The sequence below is a fragment of the Anastrepha ludens genome, chromosome 2, assembly GCF_028408465.1.
Source record: "Anastrepha ludens isolate Willacy chromosome 2, idAnaLude1.1, whole genome shotgun sequence".
NCBI classification, from domain to species: domain Eukaryota; kingdom Metazoa; phylum Arthropoda; class Insecta; order Diptera; family Tephritidae; genus Anastrepha; species Anastrepha ludens.
In genome coordinates, this window is record NC_071498.1 from 139100631 (window position 1) to 139117381 (window position 16751).

Genomic DNA, 16751 nt, shown 5'->3' on the forward strand with positions numbered 1-16751 from the left:
CTAAATGCCAAATGTCGTTCCCACGACAGTCGGTTCTACTTAACCAGAACTACTCGGTTTTATATCCGGCCCAGGACTGTCACTTCAGCAGCATTCCCGTATGTATATGGGGAATGTTTATGCTGCTAAAACAACAATAACAACATTACTATTTAAATACATTGCATAGTTAATTGTCCGTTTTATTATTCATCATTTAAATACTGCATTTTAAGTAAGTATGTTTGATTGTTTTTTTGTCACCGATGCTACTATTTTCGTCATCAAATGCAACACTGTGCAATCTTTCGCAAATATAATCCAGTATCCACATTCCACAAATGTCATAACATTTCTGAGAAGAATTTTCTTCGACTACAGCCATTCCTCGTTGAAGCCGTTTTTACGCGAATTAGACGGGAGAATTGCGGAATTTTTAAATAAAAATTATATAAAGGCAGTGTTTAATGCAAAAAATCTAAGTTGGTTGCCAAAACAATTGTGAGAAGTGAAAAAGTGTCGAATATGACAGTGGCTGAGGGGTTGGCGACGACGTCAGCTACAGCCAATGCGGCTGCAAGACCGCGTTGTTTTTTCGATATTTCGATTGGTGGTCTGAATGTTGGCCGTATTGTCTTTGAACTGTTTAAGGATGTGGCACCCAAGACAGTAGAGAATTTTCGAGCTCTCTGCACTGGCGAGAAAGGTATCGGTTTGGTTACGGGCAAGACTCTACATTATAAGAACGTCATATTCCACCGTGTTGTCAAGGATTTTATGATACAAGCTGGTGATTTTTCGGCTGGCAATGGTACCGGTGGCGAATCCATCTATGGCGGTACTTTTGAGGGTAGGTATCTATGTACATATAAATAACAAAGCATGGTACGTGGCATATGAGATTGAAGAAGTGGTAAGGTGGCCGGAGCGTTGCTAAAAATGAGCTATTTCTAGCGAATTTATACAATTAAAATGAATTTCAAATATGTATGGGCATGTAAATTTCGTTCCGTCTTAGCAGCGTTTCTCAACTACAAGGCGTCACTATAGAATGTTCACATACTGTAGGGCTTAATCGATTTTTAGGTAATACGCGTATTTAACAGATGTAACCCCGCTGGATAGACGAATACGTCGATAAATGCATGGGTATTATTAAGTCAGCTTTATATGTATTTTGCATGTGAACACTTCTTCCATTCTTCTAATTTTAGATAATCAAAAAAAAAAAAACTAGGTGATGAATAGTCCTAACTATGTTAATTTCTTCGTCGCTATCCACGTATAGACCAATTTCAATAAACAATCTATTGTTTGTAAACTATTCGAATGCACCGTTAAGCACAAAATGTTAAAGGTTTAATTTGCGCAAGCCAACATGGTTTTATGCCTGTACGTTCCGCAGTCCTTGCTCTTGTAATTATTTACGATGGTTTTACCTATACAGCCTATTTGGAAGTGTTGGATACAATTTTAATTGTAAAATTTGATTGTCTAGGCTTTCATTTCGGTGTGTTGTTACTGTACACTAGTCTTCTTTTCTGATACCTCGGCACATCGGGTGTTCCTCAAAGCAGTATTTTCGGACCTTGACCCATTAGCTATTGATTCTCTTTTCCCAACTTTTTGTTTTACACCGGATCTTAACCCTCCTTTGAACACGTTTTTTAAAACCTTCGGCTGAGCAACCGGGTCTGGTCTTCTTTGTCCTATTCGAGTATTAATTTTTAGTCCTGTTTGAGGATCCGTTTTAGAAGGTTATATCCATAAATCGATAGAAAATTAAATTTTAAGAAGCTACCTGGAAGCTCAAGTCATTAGCTATAATAGGAGGGTAAAATACGGTGCACTAGACAGGGCTAGTGTACTGGGGCGGCAGCCCTTGGTCGGGAATAAAAACCCGAGTCATTCCGGTAACGTAGAACCGGCTGCCAATGGGAATGACAGGACAAAACGGACAGACCTCTCCAGGATCGGACAGTATACAGACAGGCTATAAACGACATTCATCGGGAGACACTTACCACCTTCCTAAGCTCCCGACCCCCGAATGCCGTTATCGGAGTCCAACCGCCACCTATCGCAGACGAAGAGCTCCAGCTTCCTCGAGAGTCCCGCGTAATCTTGGCACAACTACGTTCTGGATATTGTAGCAGGTTAAACTCCTACCTATCCAGAATTGACCCCGACATACTAAACTTATGTCCCGCATGTGAAGGTACCCCGCACGACACTAACCACCTCTTCACATGCCCCATCAAACCCACTCATCTAACACCTCTCTCCCTCTGGACCCAACCCGTCGAAACTGCCAGTTTCCAGGGCCTACCGTTAGATGAGCTAGACGAAGACGACCGGTAATTTACACTACACTGACAGGGCGAAGATACTGCTAAAACAACAACAAAAAAAAGCTATAATAGGAATATGTTAAATTCACGTCCAAAGTCGAAAAAATCTGGCCGGGTACCCCTTTAAACACATCCCAAGTGACGTTAGCTCATCAGCCGATTCTGTCAAATTCGCTAAGCGCTGAATAACGGTTTGCTAAATATACCACTTCTAAAAATCTTTTCACCATGTTCGTCTACAATGGGTGGTTGGACTCCGTTAACGATATTCGGTGGTCGGGAGTTTAGGAAAGTGTAAACTAGCCCCGTCTAGTGCGCTGACCACAGCTGAATTATACTGCCTTGATTTGGCGTTCGTTCCGTTAATTGAAGACAAATAGGATTGAGAATCGAACAGTCGAAAGTCGGTCCTATGTAAGCGGAACGACCCGGATTTATATCCGGCCAAGGACTGTCACTTCAGCAGCATGCCCCGTATATGTATGGGGAATGTTTATGCTGCTACAAAAGCAACAACAACATTAAGCATTAAAAATATTTTCCTTAAATATGCTTTGCGCTCTGTATCTTTCTTTTGTCCGTTTCCTTCCTTCGCTCACGATTTATTAATCTTAAATCGTTGGAAGAGAAAATATCAGTCCACTTTCCCATGGCTGCCGGATCTACGTTACCGGAATGACTCGGGTTTTTCCCGACCAAGAGCTGCCGCCCCAGTAAACTAGCCCTGTCTAGTGAACCGTTTATCATCACAAGGTCAGTTCTCTCCATCACCATCGTGTTTATCATTATTTAAGGAACCATTGGTTGATCCTAATTTTTTGGTTTTGAGTCCTAACAGACTCCGGCTTTCCTATACATTTTTTAGCGCCTATAGTAAACAAATTACTCGCGGAAGCTCGCCTTTAAGAGCTGCTGATGCATTTAACTCAATCTATAATTCTATCGATCTCGATTTTTCACTGTCAAAATATTCAACTTATCATATCTACCTTCCAGATGAAAGCTTCGACTTCAAACATGATCGTCCATTTTTGCTTTCAATGGCAAATCGTGGCAAAAACACCAATGGCTCACAATTCTTCATGTAAGTGGAATGAAACTTAGAAAATCGAGATTTCATACATAAAAGGAATTCTAGTTTTTAGTATTAACACATAACATCTCTTTGCAGCATCACATTAAAACGAAACGTTTTGTTTACAAATATGTCTATATTGATTTATTATTATTATTATTATTATCATTGATTTGTCATCATCTAGCTAGCCACTAATCCTAGGTCGTCACAAAGTAGAGTGTAAATGAAACAATCGCTAGCTGCGCATACTGAACGATAAAGCTGTGGTGTGCACTATTGATGACAAATTTAGTGATCAGCTGTCGGTGTCCTTACACTGGTATCGCAATCGTCGCGTTGGACGTTGCCTTAGTATGTGGTTGCGGCGCCGCACCAGCTGGAAAGGTTTACAGATGTATGATCCTGCATAGCTGCCATGCTATCCCAAAAAAAACTGTGATATTTTATGCGTGGGAGGTGAAGGCAGTAGTAGGAAGCGAGACAGCAGCAGGAAATTCAGACTATGTCCTACGTAGACAAATTCAATTGCTTTGTTGCACCAAATCAAAACCAAATGAAATCGAACTCAATGTGTACACTGTGTAAAGCATATTTTTCTTCTTCTGTTTTTCATTGTAGTACTACACAACCCGCACCTCACTTGGACAAGTAAGTTCCGCCGTAGCATTGAAAACATATTTTTCAATCTACTAATTTCTTTTTTTTTTTTGTTTTAGCGTCCACGTGGTATTTGGTCAAGTAATATCGGGACAAGATTTAGTACGTCAATTGGAGGAGCTACCAGTCGATAGAAATTCACGCCCATTACAAGATGTTACCATATCAAATTGCGGAGAACTCGTCCGACAGGTTAAAGGTGAATTAGCTCGCACTTGCATATACTTAGTCTTGCCATAAATTCTGTGACAACTTTACAATGCGTAGGCGAGAACGAATTCGCGAAAAAGCTTCGTTATATTTACTTTTGTTGTTGTAGTTGTTGTAGCAGCATAAACATTCCCCGTGCATATACGAGGAATGCTGCTGAAGTGACAGTCCTTGGCTGGATATAAATCCGGGTCGTTCCGGTTACGTAGAAACGACTGTCGTGGGAACGTTTTTGTTTTTCTTCATATGGCTGCTTATCAATTATACTCTGTTTCGTAGCAAATTTCGCTTGTTAACAATGGAGTGGGGAGTTAAGGAAAATCTCATTGTATTTGGATTAACGAATTGCTGAAAAAACTTAATATTTCAAGAATCAGAAAAAGACAGAAAAAGAAGCGATTGTTTTTGTTGTAGCAGAATTAGCATTTCCCATACATGTACAGGAATACTGCTGAAGTGACAGTCCTTGGCCGGATATAAATCCGGGCATTCCGGTAACCTAGAACCGACTGTGGTGGGAACGAAAAAAGAAGTGGTCGTCTTCGCGTGGTTCAAACCAGTGCAGCCATAAACGCCGTTCGAGGAAAAATTCGCAGAAATCCCCTTAAAATAAATAATTGGCGCGTACACTTCTGTTAGGTGTTTGGCCGAGCTCCTCCTCCTATTTGTGGTGTGCGTCTTGATGTTGGAGGGACCTACAGTTTCAAGCCGACTCCGAACGGCAGATATTTTTATGAGGAGCTTTTTCATGGCAGAAATACACTCGGAGGTTTGCCATTGCCTGCCGAGTGGCGACCGCTATTAGAAAAATGTTTTTATTAATTTTGCTTTCACCGAGATTCGAACCAACGACCTCTCTGTGAATTCCGAATGGTAATCACGCACCAACCCATTCGGCTACGGCGGCCGCCCTTAGAAAGCAGAAAATCATGTCCAGGGAAATGAATGTATCGACCAGATCAGTGCCAAGTCCAATCAGAGATTATCTCCACATGAAACCCTTCCTTCAACTGGCCATCTTTTGACAACGCACTTGAAGAAAATATGGCTCGACAGATGCAAGCAGCTTCTTTGGTGGCACGCGGTCAACGGCCATGAACATTTTCTTTTCACAGATGCGGGAATTTTCGCTGTTAAAGAAGTTTTTAATAGGCAAAACGACAAAATAAATCTATGCTAAACCTTCTAAAGACGCAAAAAATATTGCATCAAGGGTTCAGCGTGGCCACCATCTAGCCTCCGTACTGGTTTGGTGGTTAGTGTCTTGTAAAGGCGTTACATTTCTTCATTTCTGCGAAAAAGGGATGAAGACGGGTACCGGGAGGATGTCTTAGAAGGCTTGGTGAAGCTGTTGAGCAGTACTCTCTTCAATGAGGAGCGTTGGATCTTCCAGCAAGATTCCGCTCCACCCTATACGGCAAAACCAACCAGCAGTGGCTAAAAAACAATATTCCTGGGTTCAAAGCCGCACAAGATTGGGCGTTTGAGGGTCCAAATCTGAAGACCTCACAGAAATTGGAAGAGTCTCAAACAATCTTTGGTTCGAGTGGCGACGTCAATATCCATGGAAACCGTGCGTGCTGCAATAATTGAACGGCCTAATCGTTTGAAGGCTTGTGTAAAAACAAATGGTGACCATTTCGAATGAAAATTTAATTGTTTTTTAATGTTTCTATGATTAAATAAAACTATCAATAACGGACTTAACTTGTAATAGAACTTATGGCAGGACTAAGTAGATATATTTCATTTAAGAAAACAATAAACTAATAAACGTTTTGTTTGTAGTTAAAAAAGATAAAAAGAAAAAGAAGCGATCTACAGTTTCTGCTGGCGAAGATTCGGATGCCGGATCGGACGCAGACAAACGCGCTAAGCGTAAGGAAAAAAAGAAGAAAAAAGGGCACAAGCGGGAAAAATCACATGAACGGTAAGCCAAATACATAACAGCATTTTTATAGTATTTTTTATTGATTTATATCTATTATTTAAAGAAGCTCTGGGGCTGAAAAGAGTCAAGAGGATGAGGAGGAAAACGAAGATGTTGATGAAGGAGAATTGCATCCGCTTGCGTCTGTAACTAAAATCGATCCAAACGAGATACCAGAAGTAAGTTATTAATGAAATATACGTATTCAAATGCATGTACAGCTGTGAACATGAAAATAGCTGTACTTAAAAAAAGAAATTATTTTGAAGGCATTTATATTCTTCCTATAAATAAAATAAAACAGAGATGAATACTAAATAAAATAGAGATGGAGACTAAAATGGAATAAAAATGAATACTAAGGCATGAATTCTAAAATAAAACAAAAACTAAAATAAAATAAAAACTAAAATAAAATAAAAACTACAAGAAAATAAAAACTAAAATTAAATAATAACTAAAAAATATATATATGTAAAAAAAATAAAACGAAAAATTTTAAAATATGTATATTAAAAAAAAATTTAAAAAAGTTAAAAAAAAAATTAAAAAAAAAAATTAAAAAAAAATTAAAACAATTTTGTTTTTTAATTAAAACAAAGAAAAATTAAAAAAGTAAAAAAAAAAAAATTAAAAAACATGTAAAAATCATTAAACAAATCAAAAAAAATTTTAAATTAACAACAAAACAAAAATAATTTTAAAAAATTTTAAAAATAAATAAACAAAACAAAAATTAAAACCAAAAAATAAAAAAAGAATAGAAAAAAGATTAAAAAAAATAATAGAAAAAATTAAATAAATATTAAATAAAAAAAAAAAATAAATAAAAGAAAAATAAATAAAAAAAATATATTAAATAAAAAAAAAATAAATAAAAAAAAAATAAAAAAATAAATAAAAAAAAAAATAAAAAAATAAATAAATAAAAAAAATTTTAAAAATAAAAAAATAATAATAAAAAGAAAAATAAAAAACTAGGGTCTGTCAGACTCACGCACGGTAGAAGTGAAACTTCTAAGTTGGTTGTTCCATGCATGGGAGCCCCGGTTTAGATCTCTCCCCCCTCTCTCGTGTTAAATTCAGGTTTTCATATTTTTTTTTCTATATCACTCCACATAAATTTGTACTATTTATTTTTGTCCTTATTAGCTTCAAATTTGACACTTGGGTGCAGTGTTGCACTTGACGCTGACATTTCTTTGCACTTCCAATGGTATTTTTTGCCTACTTTTGGCGCGTTAATCAATTTGCTTTGATCACCGAAACGGTTGAAATGTCATTTTACAACCTTCTACTTCAACTATCGTCACTCGTTTGGCAAACGCACTCATTGTATCGCTTCGTCTCCTCCATACCTACCATCTATTTACTTCACATCAGTTTCTTATTGCTTTCCCGCTTACACACATTCAATCGGCGCTTTATCTGATACTCACACACAGCACTCATTTGCACGGGCTATGGCTATCTATAATACCCGTTGTCGGTTGTCGATTGTCGGTTGCCTGCATGTCGCCAGTTTACTTCAATGCTTACTTGTGTGCTATATACATTTCAATTCATATTATTTCGAAATTATTCGCTACAGGGTGTGCTAGAAACGTTTGCATTTTTGCACTGGTTTATCTTCTAGAAGAGAGAGCGACAGAGAGAACGAATAGGCGAGAGTGGGAAGGAGCAGCTGCTCCTTGGCCCCTCCCATTTGACGGATTTTGGTAACGCTTCGAACTTACCGTTTCACTCGCCTATTTTCAATCTGCCTTGGGGCCCCCGACGCGCCTAAAGAAGTTTCACTTCAAAAAACTCATAACTCTTCCACGGATAAACTGAGAATGCTCAGGAGCATTCTCACAGGCCATTGCAGACCTTGTAGTCATCTGCACATTATTGGAATATGGTCCACGACCAGGAGAATCCAATGCATCTTCTCATTGAATGGAGAAGATTGAAACATCTTGGCCATTTGCAGCCAGAAGAAAAGAACATGCGCTCAGTCCAACCCAGCTCTATACTGAGTTTAATAAAGGAACTGGGGTTGGATGAGGTACTGTCATGAGTAGAGGGCACAAAATACCATGAGGTCGAAGTGCAAGCTTCAAATCTAATCTAATCTAAAAATATTCTAGTATAAAAAGTAGCCGACTCGTCCATATCACTATTTTGAATATGCATTAATTTTCTAGTCACTAAGAAACGTAGGAAATGGTATATAATTTTTTAATGATAAATAATATTTACCGATAGCCCGTACGCTAATAGATGATGATAGATTGGTGGAAATTTCGATGACATTTAGATATATCCGGTGTTCTCTGGGGGTCTCGGCAATTTTGCCCCATATATATTTGTATTATCTTTTATAGCTTCATTTAGTTCTCGCATATTATCCTAAGCTCTTATCTTGGAGATGACCGAAGTTTTCAAGTATTAAAAACTTATTTTTTAAAAATTTTTGAAATCACAGTCCTTCAAAACGGAGGTAAATTTCAATTTACTAAAACCTTTTTTTATTTTCCATTTCCAGGTCTCGAATAAATTTTTGCTACGTGGTGACCGTTCGAATCGCTCCCAAGACCGCGAACAAAAGCGTGAATCACGAAACGACAGGTCAAGTGAAGGTGGTAGACCCTCATTTGGTTGGTCCAAAAAACGTGTACCAGTTTCGCGCAGTGGACGTATTATCAAAGGGCGCGGAGTTTTCGTAAGTAACTGAGTTTACGTTCACACAATAGTGATTCTTAATGATATATTTTATCTTTAGCGTTTTCGCACGCCATCTCGCAGCCGTAGCCGTAGTACAACTCCTCCACATTGGAAGCGCGCTCAGAATCGCACTATCAAATTGTCTGATTTAGAGCGTCTCGAAGAGGAGAAAAAATTACGAGACGAGGAAATAAAAAGGCGTGAGGTCGAGCGAAAAAAACGTCACGAAGAAATGAAGCGAGATCCTAAAAAGTCTTTCTTTGAGTTATCGCATGCAAGTTCATATGGTGGTAGATACAGTGGATCGCCTGACCGTAAGAATCGAGGTAAGGACAATCCAAGTAATTCGCGTAAGGACAGACACGATGAGCGACGTTCGGATAAAGAAAAGCCGCGTGAAAGAGAACGGGAAAAAGAAAAGGAAAGCGAGAGAGACCGAGATAAGGCAAGGGAAAGGCGACGCGAACGTAGCGTTGATGCAAAACCTTTACCAAAACGCAAGAAGTCGATGGATATGAATGCGCTAGACTATGAACATCAACCGGAAAGTGAAAATGAAGAAGGCTCGACGGAGAAAGAATCCACTTCAAAGTTAAAGGAGAAAAATGAGCGCTATGAGTCTCTGGATACGGAACGACAGAAGGGTAGAGATAATGGGCATGATAATAACAGATCTAAGGATAAGGAAAGGAATAGAGAAAAGACACAAGAAAATGATAAAGAGCGTGGCAAGGAGAAGAGTATGGCTAAGGGCAGTGACAGTGACAGGGCAGACGCTAAAGAAACCGGGAAAGGGAAGGGAAAAGGTGATCCCGAGAAGGACGGCGATAAAAATAAGGACAAATCCAAACCTGTGGAAAAAGACAAGGGAAGAGACAAAGACCGGGACAAGGATAAAGAAAAAGAAAAAGAGACTACACTTCGCAATCGAAACCGATCTAGAAGCGGCTCTCGCTCTAAGCAACGTTCACGCTCTCGATCCCGGTCGCGATCGCGTGCATCACGGTCGCGTTCGCGTTCCCGTTCATTTCGTCGTCGCTCACCAATCAGAGATCGTCGCGAAAGGTTTCCCATGCGTAGAGGTGGCTTTCGTTCGCCTCCTAGGCGCGATTTTCGCGGCAGACGTGGCGGCAATCCATTCATGGATCGTCGTCGTCGCTCTGTGGAGCGCTATCGTAATCGCTTGCCGCTCTCGCCGTTACGCACACGTCGCGCAACGCCTCCACAAGAGCGACGGTCACGTAATCGGTCGTTATCACGAAGTCGATCTCGATCACAACGGCGCGATCATATGCGTAAACGTTCGGCTGATTCTCGAGAGAAGCGAACACGTTCTAAGTCGCGTGACCGACGTACCTCATCCAAGTCACGGGAACGAGGCTCACGAACGCGTGGTCGTCGCACCAGATCCAAATCGCGATCACCAATTCGCCACACACGCAACAGACGTTCTGATACACGTTCACCAAGGCGTTCAAAATCGGCAAATTACACACGAAAATCGAATGAACGACGTTCCGTCTCCAAAAAAGAGAGTAACTCGGATGCAAATGTAAGTTCAGGTATCAATGCGGGCACGACATTTGGAGATTCTGATAAAATGCGCGAAAAAATGTTGAAACGTGCTGAGGCTGCACAAATGCTGAAAGACCATATGCGTAAAGAAATAGCGAGGGAGGAAGAACGACGTGCGGAGAAGCAGCGACTGGATGACTTGGAAAAGGAAAAAACAGCACGAGAACTGGAGGAATTAGAACGTCTCAAATTGGAGACACTGCAAAAGCTGGAAGAGCATGAAAATCTTAAAAAACTGACAGTTATAGCAGCTGTGGCTGAAGCAATCAGTACGAAAGATGGTAAGGATGAAAAGTCTAAAGAAAAGAAAAAGAAGCGTAAGAAGTCAAAAAAACGTTCGCGTACCTCGGGCACCGAATCCAATTGAGATTTGGTTCAACTGATATACGTAACAAGAAGGCATATTTACTCAAATGATTGAAATTATATTACATTGAAATATGGGGCATATGTTTGAATGAACTTATTTAGTTTTTATTACATACATATACATATGTATGTATGTATGTACATTCGCAAGATGCACTCTACTGGGTGTATGCAAAACGTTTTGAAGACACATAGAAATCATTGAATGATTTAAATTAAAATTAACTCTTCACTGATTTTTTGAATGTTTAATATAAAAGAACATTTTAATTAAAAAATCAAAACAATTTGGTGTTCTTCTTATGAGTTATACATATTTACATATCTTGTCCAGGTGAATTAATTCGTAGTAGGACTGTTCATGAGGCAAATATTTATAACAATTCTTACAAACTATCAGGTTTTGGTGTACCCAAAAGAACTTGCAAAGTAGGGGAAAGTGAGAGAGCCAAATGACATTTCATTTTGAGAGGGTGTTGCAAGTTTAAACGGGCTAAATTTTTACTTGCAAGAATTTCCAGGTGAGAAAAACAGCAGATCGCAAAGTAAAAATAAACACGAATTCAAATTTACGAATTGAGTCAGAGCTCTAAATTAGAAAAAAGTGATTAAGATGGAGGTTGTAAGTAAAAATATTTTATATATTGTGAAATTAATTGAAGTCATATATTGATTGAATAGGAATCGGCCAATGGTATAGAGCAGGGGTCTTCGAACTTTGAAGCCTTAGGGTCAGGGGTCTCGCAACTTTGAAAACCTAGGACCATAAAAAAAGTGTTAGGATTTGACTAAACTTCTAAAACCAGTCATATCAGTTATCCACAGGGCTGAATCATCGACAATTCCAGGAGTTTATTGAAGAGATTGGAGCAAATTACTTGCCATATCATATTGCTGTACGCTGGCTTAGTTGCGGAAAAGTCCTTAAGCGCTTTTTTGAACTTCGAGCAGAGATCGACATTTTTTTGAATGAGAAGCATCGCCCTTGTGTCGAATTAGGATATAGTGAATGGCTTTGGAAATTAGGATTCTATGTCGGTTTGACAAATTATCTGAACGAACTGAGTTTGAGATTGCAAGAAGAAAATCAGCTTCTCCCTGATTTATACACCAATATCAAAACGTTCAGGCAGAAAATAATACTATTTCCATCGCAATTACGTAAAAAATGTTTCACACAATTTAAAACATGTGAAATATTCAGCCACACTACAAAGACAGAGTTTGCCGTCGATTTTGCAGTTGAACTTTAAGTACGTTTCTCAGACTTTCATGCCATTGCGAATGAAATTAAGCTTTTTCAAAACTCTTTTGATTCTGACATTGAAACCCTGGCTCCGGAAATCCAAATGGCACTGGCACAGTTTGATAATTTGCATAAGTTTGCTCGTGGATTGTTTTCTGTTTTTGGTACTACGTACTTGTGTGAGAAAACGTTTTCCAAGATGAAATACACAAAGAGTGTTTACAGATCTAAATTAACCGATCAGCATCTTAAATCTCTTTTAATAATTGCTACAAACAATGGTCGGTGGAAAATCACTGCTATGTACATACATAAATCTCATTAGTATTTTATTCTTTTATTACTGGGACAAATTTCAATTAATTTCTGTATTTTATAATTTTAATTTCATAATTTCTGTCGTGCAAGTAAATAAAATCGAGTATTTATCATTGTATTTTCATTCTCCTCCACTAAAATTATAACAGCAATAGTAACAACAGTAAAACATTAGCTGTCGTGGGCCATATGGGCTAGTTTTAAGCTGTTGCGGGCCGGATGGATGCCACTAGCGGGCCGTTGTTTGGAGACCCCTGGTATAGAGGTATGTACTTCTGCTTCCAGCTAATAGTCACCGTTGCTGCAGTTTCCGAAATACAAATCGAAAGCTCTGAAGGCATATATTTTGTGAGTTATGCTTCTACGGAAATTGTGAAATGCATAGACAGATGCAAGGAAAATGTGGCACAACAATACATTTGCTAATGGAATCTTCTTCATCTGACAGCGATGCTGAAATGGAAAATAAAGCAAGGCGTACCGCAGGGCGGTGTCCTTTCACCCTTGCTTTTCAACTTCTATATCTCGAAACTCCCCCAGCCACCAAAGGGAGTCTCCCTGGTCTCATACGCCGACGACTGCACGATAATGGCGTTGGGCAGTGACATTGATGGCCTATGCTTCAAGGTAAACGACTACCTCGCCAGCCTTTCTCGCTTCTTCACTGCGAGGAATTTACAACTCTCCCCCATGGACAAAGGAGGCCAAGTTACAACTCAAAGTGAAACCAATTCCGACGGTAAACAACCCCAAAATTTTGGGAATTACCTCTGACTGCTTGCTCTTCTCAGCGCATACAACCGCTATTGCAACTAAAGTACAGAATCGCAACAAGGTTCTCAAGTCGCTCGCCGGCAGCACTTGGAGCAAAAACAAGGAAATGTTGCTGTCGACTTTTAAAGCAATAGGCCGACAGGTTCTAAACTATACTGCGCTTGTCTGGTCGCCTAGAACTAGCGATTCGCAGTGGACGAAGCTGCAGACCTGCCAAAACACTGCTTTAAGGACCGTGACAGGATGCCTTCTGGTGTCACCTATACAACATCTGCATAACGCGGTCCAAATGCTGCCTGTTAAGGAGCACAAAAAACTGCTCAGCAAGCAGTTTTTGCTAGGGTGTTACCGCAGGCCCATGCAGACACTTGCTCGAGCCTGAGCCACCTCCCAGGCACATCAGGAGGCATTTCCTCAACTACGCGGACGAGATCTCAGACAAAACAAACATACAGTTACTGGATCGGACAGTGTACAGACAGACCATAAATGACATTCATCGGGAGACTCTCACCACCTTCTTAACCTCCCGACCCCTGTTATCGGAGTCCAACCACCACCAATCGCAGACGAAGAGCGCACGACACTAACCACCTCTTCACATGCCCCCTTAATCAGACTCATCTAACCCCCCTCTCCCTCTGGACCCAACCCGTCGAAACAGCATGTTTCCTGGGCCTACCCCTAGATGAGCTAGACGAAGACGACAGATGATATACCTACACTGACAGGGCTAACTATGCTGTTAAAACAACAACAACAACAGACGAAGAGCGCCAACTTCCCCGAGAGTCCCGCGTAACCTTGGCGCAATTACGTTCTGGATATTTTAGCAGGTTAAAATCCTACCTATCCAGAATCGACCGCGACATACTAAATATATGTCCAGCATGTGAAGGAACCCCGCACGACACTAACCACCTTTTCACATGCCCCATTAAACCCACTCATCTAACAACCCTCTCCCTCTGGACCCAATCCGTCGAAACAGGTAGTCTCCTGGGCCTACCGTTAGATGAGCTAGACGAAGACGACCGGTGATTACGATACACTGACAGGGCAAAGGTACTGCTACAACAAGCACAACAACATGAAATGGAAGAACTCATTCAAAAAAGTGCTGCCAACCATAAATGTCAAATTTTGATATTTCTACAACAGCTGGTTAAATGTTAACAAGCAAATTTACCTAAGAGTCTTTAAGTTTTTTATTAAGTCAGCTGAATTTTCAAACTAAAATGTATTCGTTGACATATGCAATTGTGTTAATGGAGGAGAAAAGTGAGAGAAGCAAACGGAGTCTCGGAATTGTGCGAAACATATTGAGAGGTGCAAGGAGCCCTACCGATAAGGACGAACCAATGTAAGTACTTGCCTTTTTTGTTAAAGAAAAAGTTTACTTAAATGCGGTTCAAAACAGGTTTATCAAAAATTACCTGTTAAATAAAGCATCATTTACATACGTTTTGAGTTTTATTGAAGACAGCGCAAGCTCAGCAAGGTCGCGAAAGCAAGTTGGAATTCTGTCAAAAATAAAAAAATGAAATCATGTGATTCTAATTTATTTTACATTTCATTTGCATTATGTTTTTTTGTTTTTTTATTTAATACTCAACAGAAAAAACTTTTATTTTTTTAAATTTTTCCCGACGACAATTTAATCAGCTGTTTACAAAACTTGCAAATTATTACTGGTTTTGCGTTCATGTGCTTTTTTTATTTTTTTCTTTGAGAGCGAGTTCTTGTAAATAAAGTTACTGGCAAGTTACTGAATAATTTTTACGTCAGCAGACCTATTTTTCTAACTGGCAAATATTACGTTCTATGGAAAATAACTTCAGCAATACTGCAACAGATTAACAGCAACATACAACTAATCGAATAAAACCAAATCATCTAAAGCCATTGGCCCTGATGGACCAAACATACTGATGCTGAAGCACCTGAGTCCTTTGGGAGTAGGATTTCTCACAAGGTTTTCAATTTGTCCTTGGCCACTCTCATTATCTCTGACAAGTGGAAAGCAGGGAGAGTGGTCCCGCTACTGAAACCTAGGAAACCCGCCAACCAAGGGGAATCTTATCGGCCGATAACTCTCCTTTCCCCAGTAGTGAAGAAGCCCTCCTTCTCCCACTCTTCACGAAACACCTGCCCCCACATCGCTTGAATTTGAATTGAATTTGAAAAGGTCGAGCCAAGGAGCACCAGGAGATTTGGTGGCTCCTAAAACACTCAGGCTAAAAAAGCCCATTGTATTTAAAGCTCTGGAAAGGGGGTAGATAGTCAAGGAGGGAGGGAGAAAAGTATCATAGAAAGAGATAGGAAAGAATAGAGACAGAGATAGAGATAGTTAGTCCTGTGAGAATTTTCCAGATTCTTTGACAAATTTGTAAATATCCTCCAGTTTTAGAGAACGAATAATACTCATTCTCATGACATCGGAACCCAATACTCGTAGTCGCGCTCTAGCAAAGGCAGGACACTCACAGAGAAAGTGCTCAGTGCTATCCGCCTCCTCCAAGCACGACAGGCATACCGGGGCCTCGATGATTCCAATGGTGGCCATATGCTGACCCCATGGGTTGTGTCCTGTAATGATGCCGACCATCAACCGAATGTCTTTCCTTCTAAGTTTTAGTAGAAAGTTTGACAGTTTTCTGTTCGGACTCGTCACAAAAAACTTTGCAGTTCTGCAGCGTTCTAGACCGGACCATCGCTCTTTATATAGATTGCCTACATAATCGTTGATCCAGTTCTTGATTCCTGCGGGACTGATTCCGATTATTGGCTCTGGCCCCTGTGGAGGCACCGCTGATCCACGGTTGGCCAATTCGTCGGCAATTTCGTTTCCTTGAACACCGGAGTGTCCTGGAACCCATATAAGTACAAGCCTGTTCTGTTTTGCGACAGAATTAAGCTTCTTCTTACATTCTTGAACAATCTTTGAGGTTTGCTTCGCGTTCTCCAGGGCCTTCAATGCAGCCTGACTGTCACTGAAGACTCCAATCTGTTTCCCGGTCCATCTCCTCTCGATTATCCATTCGGCTACTTTTAGGATGGCAAAAACTTCTGTTTGGAAGACAGTTGCCATTCCCCCCATAGCGTAGTGATACTTATTACTATCGTTTAAGTACCATCCGGCTCCAGACCCTATTTCAGTCTTGGACCCATCGGTAAAGAAAATATCCGTCAAACCTCCCTGCATGCCTCCTGGATTGCTCCATTGCTCACGCAATGGAAATCTGACATCAAATTTCCTTCCGAATGAAACTGTGGGTATCAGGTCATCTTTAGGTGCCAAAAACAGTGGATACTGCTCCGACAGCAACTTAAAGATTTCTCTGTGTCCCGAAGCTCCATCTTCGTGCCAGAAACCATATTTATGGAGTCTACACATAGCTTTTATTGCTTCCTGTTGTATCTTAAGATCCAGGGGGAGCAAATCAAGCATAGCATTTAGGGCATCTCCAGAGGTTGTACTCATGGCACCCGTGATGCATAAACATACACTTCTTTGCAGCGTGTATAGTTCCCGGATTGTGGACTTAACCATGCTCC

At 40.1% G+C, this 16751-nt stretch overlaps 1 protein-coding gene across 2 annotated transcripts; it reads left to right on the forward strand.

Moving 5' to 3' along the window:
• The first annotated feature begins 330 nt into the window (after positions 1 to 330).
• On the forward strand, positions 331 to 11143 carry LOC128855423 (peptidyl-prolyl cis-trans isomerase G). Of its 2 annotated transcripts, none has more exons than XM_054090302.1 (8): positions 331 to 829; positions 3327 to 3414; positions 4027 to 4056; positions 4125 to 4264; positions 6064 to 6205; positions 6270 to 6384; positions 8733 to 8909; positions 8970 to 11143. In XM_054090302.1, exons 1-8 carry the CDS (start codon positions 505 to 507, stop codon positions 10851 to 10853), a joined length of 2901 nt encoding a protein of 966 aa, XP_053946277.1. In that variant the 5' UTR covers positions 331 to 504; the 3' UTR covers positions 10854 to 11143. The 2 variants fall into 2 exon arrangements, with proteins under 2 accessions (XP_053946277.1, XP_053946279.1); XM_054090304.1 differs by having other exon boundaries at positions 6273 to 6384; positions 8970 to 11142.
• Positions 11144 to 16751: the final 5608 nt, after the last annotated feature.